General features: G+C 45.9%; 2 protein-coding genes across 5 annotated transcripts; both read left to right on the top strand.

Annotated features, from left to right (window-relative positions):
- The first annotated feature begins 574 nt into the window (after nucleotides 1-574).
- LOC125528631 lies at nucleotides 575-4,530 on the top strand. Of its 4 annotated transcripts, none has more exons than XM_048693081.1 (9): nucleotides 575-1,000; nucleotides 1,801-1,928; nucleotides 2,244-2,478; nucleotides 2,614-2,733; nucleotides 2,846-2,974; nucleotides 3,083-3,132; nucleotides 3,216-3,313; nucleotides 3,521-3,805; nucleotides 3,877-4,530. In XM_048693081.1, the coding sequence occupies exons 2-9, from the start codon at nucleotides 1,859-1,861 to the stop codon at nucleotides 4,405-4,407; spliced, it is 1,518 nt and encodes a 505-aa protein (XP_048549038.1). In that variant the 5' UTR covers nucleotides 575-1,000; nucleotides 1,801-1,858; the 3' UTR covers nucleotides 4,408-4,530. The 4 variants fall into 4 exon arrangements, with proteins under 4 accessions (XP_048549038.1, XP_048549033.1, XP_048549051.1 ...); XM_048693076.1 differs by having other exon boundaries at nucleotides 575-1,005; XM_048693094.1 differs by lacking the exons at nucleotides 575-1,000; nucleotides 1,801-1,928 and having other exon boundaries at nucleotides 2,463-2,478; nucleotides 2,797-2,974.
- A 2,076-nt stretch (nucleotides 4,531-6,606) lies between these two features.
- On the top strand, nucleotides 6,607-7,343 carry LOC125528660 (histone H2B.2-like). Its single transcript, XM_048693101.1, has one exon. The coding sequence runs from the start codon at nucleotides 6,671-6,673 to the stop codon at nucleotides 7,130-7,132; it is 462 nt and encodes a 153-aa protein (XP_048549058.1). The 5' UTR covers nucleotides 6,607-6,670; the 3' UTR covers nucleotides 7,133-7,343.
- The last annotated feature ends 1,159 nt before the right edge of the window (nucleotides 7,344-8,502 follow it).

Here is an 8,502-nt window from a genome sequence, read left to right as displayed (position 1 = left end):
GAAACTTTCTAAACGATTACTAGACGCTTACGATAAAAACCATATATTTTTAAGAAACCTAAGGTTTAGTTAGGCGACCTCAAATTAAAAAGTTTGTATAAAATGCCTAACGTTGAGCTAAATACATACTACATCCGTCCTGATTTATTGGTCCTCTTTATAATTTGTGACAAATTTTGATCAAATAGTTAACTCGCAAAATGTTAATGCATGTCAACAAAAATTATATCGTTAGATTCATATTTGAAATAGTTTTCAATGATATACATTTTTATGACACGCATGAACATTTTGTTAGTTAAATTGGTGTTCAAAATTTGGCACAGAATACAATGAGGACTAATAAACCAGGACGGAGGTAGTACTTCCTCGGTCCAGAAATACTTGTTCTAAAAATGAATAAAATGGATGTATTTATAACTAAAATAAATCTAGATACAACCATTTTCAGGACAAGTATTTTCGGACGGAGGAAGTACTGCAAAATTTACACCAATTCAAACGGGAGTAAGAAAAAAAAAAGCTCCTTCCCGTACTTATATAATCCTTTGGAAGGGAACAGGTAGGGCCTGCCGAAAGTCTTCGAGAGCGGTGAATGGGATGGGTGCAGTGGATAGGGGCTTGCGTTTGCGTGCGACCGGCCGACCGGCCACCGGCCTCGGTGACCGCGCTCCAGAAATACTGGCGCGCCGCCCCCAGCCCATGCCGCCATGCGTGACGGGCGAAGGCGCGAGTGCGCAGCCCACGCGGCGGCCATGCGCGCCCGCCCCGTCTGCCCGCCTCGCGTCACCGGATAAGGGAGCCCCACTCCTTCCCCGCTCCCGGATCGCCTTGAGTTCGCTTTTGACTTTGCCGCCCGCCCGCCCGCGCGCGCGCCCATCCCCCTCCTCTCGCGCCAGCAAAAATGTGGACGAGGGCGTCGTGATCTGATCGCCCTCAACTGAACGGAAGGAGGAGTCCCAAGGAAAGTGGCGACCTGCCTGCCAAGAGTCTCTCCGCGGTAAGGTACGTGTTCTTGGTGTGCGGGCTATGGGGTGCGCTCCCCGTGCTCGACGGAATTCCCCCGAGAGAGACAGAGAGATCCTAGCCCTGCCGTTCAGCTCTTTGGTCTACTGGGCGCAGCAGCAAAGGGGTAGCCTTGCTGCTGAAACGGCAGAGTTTTTTTTTCTTCTCCGGGGAGAAGAACGGATTCCTTTCCCATTAGCTACCACAAATCGAATGCATTGTTCACTGGCGTGAATTCTTTTCGAGCTCGCGTGGGCAGTATACAGAGCATTCAGTCCTTCATGGTGTTGCCTGCTATGGTTTATCTGCTTCATTCAGCTGTAATCTTTTGGTGTTCTTGCCGAGTTATGTGGCAGTAGAAAACCACGACAAAAAAGCCTGAAGTGCAACTAGTGTCGGCACTATGAAAGGGGCTACTTTCCCGCTGAAATGGTAATGTTTTTCTTGCGGAATGGAAAAATGACTTCCTTCCTCGCTAAATCGTTACGAGTCCATTAGTATGACCACGAGGAATGCCGTTTCACTAAAATTGCAGTAGATTGATTTCGTGTCAACATGCGACTCTAAGCTTTTGGCACTCTAATTCTGAATTATGTATGTGCTAGAACCTTCAAGAGAAAAACAGAGCACCAGAGCACCAGTATTACCACTCTACTTTAGACTACCTAGGATTGTTGCTATTAAAGACGCCTTGCCTGATGCTATGACTGTATAAGGAGCGATGATATCGTGTCAACGGCACACACCCTCCTCTGCTAGTACATGCTGACTTGCTGATACGATCCTGTTTTCTAGGGCGAAAGAGAATCAGCAAGAGTGATATGCTCGCCATTATTCGCTATCTGGAACTCAAATGGAGGACTATTTTGAGCGCATCCTAAACCTTGCTTGGCAGTTACGACAACACTTGACACAATTCATAGGTACCAAGCTCAGCCTACAATGTTTTGATCGATTTAAATCATCAGGGAAACAGACTTGCTGATAGTACAGTACACATTGCTGTCTTGTTTATTTGTTGATTCTGAATCACCGTTTTGTCAGTTAACCTTCTCTAGAGCAAACTTATTCTGGCATATGACTTTGTTTCTTAGATACTTAGGTACTAGATACTAGCAAGAATGTGTTTCATCCACTCTAGAAGAAATCTGATCAAGATGGGAGTTTTCTGTACAGTGTTGTTTCTGTTGAGTTGTTTTCCTTTATTTTTATGTGCTGGTATTTTTTTTTCTTCATAGAAAATGTGTTTGGGTGCATTGATTGGATTCCTCAACGGCATGAAGTCCAATTCTCTGCTTACTATGGAGGATCATTGCCTGACACTGGAAGATATGTTCATGGACAGAGTTCTGCGTTGTCCATTAGCAATACCACAGAAGAGTTATCCATTAGTAGTACTACAGAAGAACAGGCTGCACATAGGATATCTGAGATCACAATTTTCAGAAATGGCGTATCCGAAATTTGTCAAAGGTTTAGTATTCCTGTGCCTTCTTTAATAAGTTAAAGTTAATGCTTGCATATAGTAATATTTCTTATCACACTAGCTAACCATGTGTTTTGATCAATGCTGTTTCTCACGTCCACTTTGCAATTTTGTGCTATCAGATCATATGCTAGCTGGTCATCCTATATTTTGCGTGGCTATAGATTGGGGGAAAGATTGGCACTCCATTTGCGAGGGCTGTGCAGTCTCTTTGTAAATGAGATTAATACCAAACTAACCAGGTTGGTTACCTTTTCCTGACTTCCAACTTCTTTGTGTTGATCCAAGTGCTCAAGTCCATTCAGTGAAACTTCTGTTCGCAGATGGTTGCTAAGATCTGGTGCATGCTCACAGGTCCTTGCACCGTTTCTGGACAACATTACAAGGCTCTTCTGAAGATATAGGGTGGTTGCAAAGAACTCAAATGTCGCTTTATTCAGTTGATGGCACATCTCGCTTTCAGGAGCTTTTGCATGATGTCAGGTGAACTGTTTTCCCTGCCTAGTGAAGTGTCAGTTAATAAGGAAATGGCATAGTGTTTAGTAGGAGTATAATTCAGTTATTCTTTTGCATTGCGTTGTGTTTTTTCAGAAATGGCATGCATTACCTGCCTGATACACTGGTTTACTTGCTCATCCCTGGTGAGACATCTTTCTCAGTTTTCACAGATAACCTTATTATGTCGTCGTAGCTTGATGGTGACTCGCAGCGTTCCTCTATGCAGGCCTTTTTAGCAACCACAGTCCACTTTACTTTCTCAACACTAAAAGATTCTTTTCAAGGATGGGGCTTACTTGCCATATTGCAAAGATTCATAGTGAGGTAATTCAGCTCAACAGGGTGGCATACAAGATCTTTCTAGTTTGTCGACCTATATTTGTTTCGTGTTGTGCATGTGCCGTAAACCAAGGAATGTCCGTCTCTTTGATTCTCATATCTTCCTCGTATTTTCTGCAGTGTATACTTTACAAGTTTGTGTTTCGTTCTGTCACCCCCTGTAGGTCTGCACTTACCTTCCATTTTGTTCAGGCATCAGTGGAGAAAAATGCACGGGAACTGAAACTATACATCGAGGAGCTCTACTGGGGATCTGGCAAACAGGTTTTGCTCCTCGGACATAGCAAGGGCGGAGTCGATGCGGCTGCCGCACTCTCGTTGTACTGGTCCGAGCTCAAGGGCAAGGTTGCCGGTCTGGCACTGGTTCAGAGCCCGTATGGAGGCACCCCAGTGGCTTCCGACATCCTTCGAGAAGGCCAGATCGCTGACAGGGAGACGAGGAGGATCATGGAACTGATAGTGTGCAAACTTATCAAGGTCTGTCTGTGTTCCCTTCATTTCATTACATTTCATATCATGCATATTTCCTAACAAGTGGACGAACGCAGGGCGACATGAGAGCTCTGGAGGATCTCACGTACGACAAGAGAAAGGACTTCATTTCCAGGCACAGGCTCCCGGTGGACGAGCTGCCGATCATCTCCTTCCACACGGAGGCCAGCACTGCACCGACGGTGCTCGCGACGCTGACCCGCATCGCCCAGGCCGAGCTCCTCCCGCTGCTCGCGGTGGCACCCCTGCCACGCTTCCTGTCCGAGTATGCAGAGTCATTGCTCGCTTCTCTGAAGCTGCCCGTGGTGATGCCGGTGTCGGCCGCGATGGCGGTCACCGCGCTCCACCTGCGGCTGCGGTACGGGGAGAGCAGCGACGGCCTAGTGACGCGGCGCGACGCTGAGGTGCCGGGGTCCGTGGTGGTGCGGCCCGAGCGGAGGCTGGACCACGCGTGGCTGGTGTTCTCGACACGGAGCAGGCGCCGGGCCGAGGCCGACGCCACCCAGGTGTGCGAGGCCCTGCTGGCCATGCTCGTCGAGATCGGCGGCAAGAGACGCCGCTGCCTCATCGAGGAGATCGTTACTTGAATTATCATTTCTCTCTCTGCTTGTTTGTTGAGCTAGAACTTTCGATATGGAGTGCAATTACAGAATTTCTTTTACAGCAACAAGACTTTATTTCTCAAATGATAGTGGCAGGAACTGTGAATCTGTCTTCATCTTCAGTTAGCTGTAGCAGCACACCTTCAGTTAGGCAACGGCTGAGATGATTCGAGTGAGTCAAGGAACATGCCAACACCCCTTGCAGCACCCCCATGACAAACCCTCAGCGAAGTTGCTCCCCTTGCACACCTTCAGTTAAACATCACTATTATCCATCAGGCTGCTAGGATTAGCATTATATGAGTTCCATCAGACTGTCCAACTCCTCTCCAATTTCAGTTATAACTAGAGAGTGACGAGGGCCGATCACCGCGCACTTCAGGGTCACGGCTCAAGTGTCAAATCCTATTGCCGAAAGTTATTCTTTGGCGAACAACATAGTCGGTCTAAGTTATTCTTTGGCCAAACCTGATGGATAAAATAGCTAGCATATACTACCTGCAAAAAAAAAAGGTAGCATATGGTATTAAGTGTGTAATATTTGGCCAACTTACAACCATATGACCGTAGAAGCTAGGCAGAGATCTACATGAATTCAAAATCCTACTGTCCTCCTTTGCTAAATTCAGTTTTGTTTTATGAAAAGGGATTATATTCCAGTGACACCGTGGGAAAAAAATTTTGTTGATTGATCTGAGTCTCTCGACGCGCCCTGGTATGCTCGTTCAACCGTGCCGGTTTGGGGTCCTGAGTGATTGTTCTTGCTTGTCTTCGACATGCTCTAGTTTCGGTGTTGCTAACCAAGGGTTGAATTCTGCGACTTAATGAAGGGGAAGTTTTCTTGTGGGAGACTTTGCTTCCTAACGAGTTATATCTAAGTCATTGAACTACTCATAAAATATTCGTTCCTTTCTTTCTATTTTCTTATACGAGGTAAATAAAATTAATGAAATATATATTAATTAATTAAGATACTAAGCTCCCTAGATTTGGACCCTCCTAGTCCGTAGGGGGCTATGGAGGTCCCTGGAGCCCGCTACCCGCCACTAAAGGTGTCTGTCCTAGTTTTTGTTATTTCCTTTTTTTATTTTTCTTCTCTTCTCGATTTTTAATTTACTTTTTATATATTTTAATTCATGAAGATTTATTAAAAATTCGAATATTGTAAAAAACTGTGCACATTTAAAAAAAATCCCAGAACATATTTGGAGATTCATGAATATTTACAAATTTTTGAATATTCTTACAGTTCATGAAAATTATTAAATTTCGTGGGAAATTTTAAAATTTTGAGCTTTATTTAAATTTTGTGATTTTTTTAAAATCCATGTATATTTTTAGAAATTTAGAATACTTTTGAAAATATAAGGTTTTTAAATTTGCAGCCGTTTTAAAATCCAAGAGTTTTCAAAAACAATTTACATCTTTTAGCTTACAAATTTTTTGCAAAATAAAATAATAGACACCTTTTTTGTAAGATATAAGTGGAGCATGCCGGGAAAAATATGGTGCTTATGCGGAGGATGGCTCGCAGAAGGCGCACAACCTAGCAGGTAAAGACTAGTTTGGTTTGATGCGGAGGATGGGAAGCATGGGAAAATCCCCTGTCGACTCGTCACAAAGACGAGGGCTATGGTGCTTATGCCGGCCTTGTCCACTGACTCGGAAAGCCCATATGCGATGGTGCATTCCGGATCCGATAGATCTCCGGTGCATGCCTTGGCGTTGCTGGGTTTCTCGTGGTGAGCAGTTTCGTTGGCATCTACAAGGGCCTCCATAGGCTGAGCACCATTTTTCATTTATTTGGAGTATCTTCTGCAAAATTTCAGCACAATTATATTATCTCGTGCTCTCTTGTTGTATCAACGTGGATCAATTGTACTGAACAGGAAACCCAGCCTTGGAGTAGCATTGTTGCTTTATGAAAAAAAATATACATGGTTATTAATTAAAAAAAAAACTTCAGCCCAGTAACAACTCGCTGTGAATCAATTTTAGTCGCCCCCAAACCGGACGGTGCAGCACCCCGCGGAAAAATTCCAAAATTCCCGCCAGCCGCGGCTGGTTTCCTGTTGCCTACCATCCCGTCCACGTCATCGATCCGAGGCACCGGCGTCTCCACCAATCAGCGCGCACCTCCTCCCCGCTATATACCCTCCCCACCCCCGCCTCTGTTCCCATCACCAATTCCCCACCTCCCAGCCAAACACCTCACCCCTCTCCTACCTCCGAAGCAGCAGCAGCAGCCATGGCCCCCAAGGCGGACAAGAAGCCGGCCGCCGAGAGCAAGGTCGAGAAGGCGGCGGAGAAGGCCCCGGCGGGCAAGAAGCCCAAGGCCGAGAAGCGGCTGCCGGCGGGCAAGACGGCGTCCAAGGAGGCCGGCGGCGAGGGGAAGACCCGGGGCAGGAAGAAGGGCAGCAAGGCCAAGAAGGGCGTGGAGACGTACAAGATCTACATCTTCAAGGTGCTGAAGCAGGTGCACCCCGACATCGGCATCTCCTCCAAGGCCATGTCCATCATGAACTCCTTCATCAACGACATCTTCGAGAAGCTCGCCGGGGAGTCGGCCAAGCTCGCGAGGTACAACAAGAAGCCCACCATCACGTCCAGGGAGATCCAGACCTCCGTCCGCCTCGTCCTCCCCGGCGAGCTCGCCAAGCACGCCGTCTCCGAGGGCACCAAGGCCGTCACCAAGTTCACCTCCTCCTAGACTGATGAACTGATGATGCGTCCGTCGCCTCTAGTTGGTCTCTGTATCTGCATCTCTGTTAACTCTGCTTATCTCTCTGCAAGTAGTGCTGGTAGTCTGTGCTGGGTGATTGCCAACGCTTCGTTGGCTCGTTCCTCGTTGGTTGTGAGGACCGAAGCTTCTGCTTTTGACAAGCTGATATCTATCTAGAACTGAAGTTGTGGTGGTACTATACCTGTGTCAGTGATGGTCTGGCTGATGTTTGCTTGTCTACTCTTCTGAAACTGAATTTTGGTTGCTTACATCGTGTTACTATCTGTGAGTAGTGCTACATCACTGTTAATTTATGGGAGTTCTGTTGCTGAATGCCCGTTGACACTTCGGTTGGCTCGGAAGAACCGAATTCTGTGATGATTTAGAAATGATGGTGCATTTCTGTGTTTGTGATTTGATTTTTACAGTACTGGGTAGTACTTGGAACTGAATGGCAAATGCAAGTTGTTTTTGAGGAAAGTGAAATGTGAGTTACTGTCCAATTGTACTGCCTTGCTGCTTCGGAGGTTAGACACTTGTTCTGAAGGATTACATGCTGACTTGTTCTGACCATGTTATCCCTGTGCTGGAATTGGAGTGTTGATGTCAGAGAGTTTTTGGTTTCAGATTCCTTAGATACCAAGTCTTGTGCAGTTGCGATTAGTGTGTTCTTGGATTCAAATCTGGTTCTAATATAACCTGCTGCAGCATGAATCAATCAAACAAATGCTGCCCCACCCATTCGCTCATATATCAAACTTACCTACAAGCATTCAGCACATCTAACCATTGTTTTTGTCATCATCTACATTTAAGATAGCAGTAAATTTCTAGAAGGAAGGGGTTAAGGCTTGGAATTCGAACTGAATCACGTACTCTCTCAAGTATCAAGGCCGTCACCAAGTTCACCTCCTCCTAGACTGATGATGCGCCCGTCCCCTCTAGTTGGTCTCTGTATCTTATCTCTCTGCAAAGTAGTGGTGTAGTAGTACGTATGCTGGGTGATTGCCAACGCTTTGTTGGCTCGTTGGTTGTACTGAAGTTGCTGCTTTTGGCAAACCGATATCTATCTATGAACTGAAGTGGTGGTACTATGTCTGTATCGGTGATGGTCTGGCCGATGTTTGCTTGTCTACTCTTCTGAAATGTCTGGCCATTTGTATTTTAGTTGTTCAAATCGTGTTACTACCTGCATGTAGTACTGCATCGTTACTGAATTTTATGGGAGTAGCTGAACGCCTGCTGACGATTGGGCTTGCTCGCTGGTCGTAAGAACTGAATTCCGTGACCCAAACAGAGATCCAGAATTCATTTCTGTGCCGCTGATTTGATTTTTACTAGGTTCTTCAACTAAATGT

The sequence above is a fragment of the Triticum urartu genome, chromosome 1, assembly GCF_003073215.2.
Source record: "Triticum urartu cultivar G1812 chromosome 1, Tu2.1, whole genome shotgun sequence".
NCBI classification, from domain to species: domain Eukaryota; kingdom Viridiplantae; phylum Streptophyta; class Magnoliopsida; order Poales; family Poaceae; genus Triticum; species Triticum urartu.
This window is presented reverse-complemented; position numbering and strand designations above follow the sequence as displayed.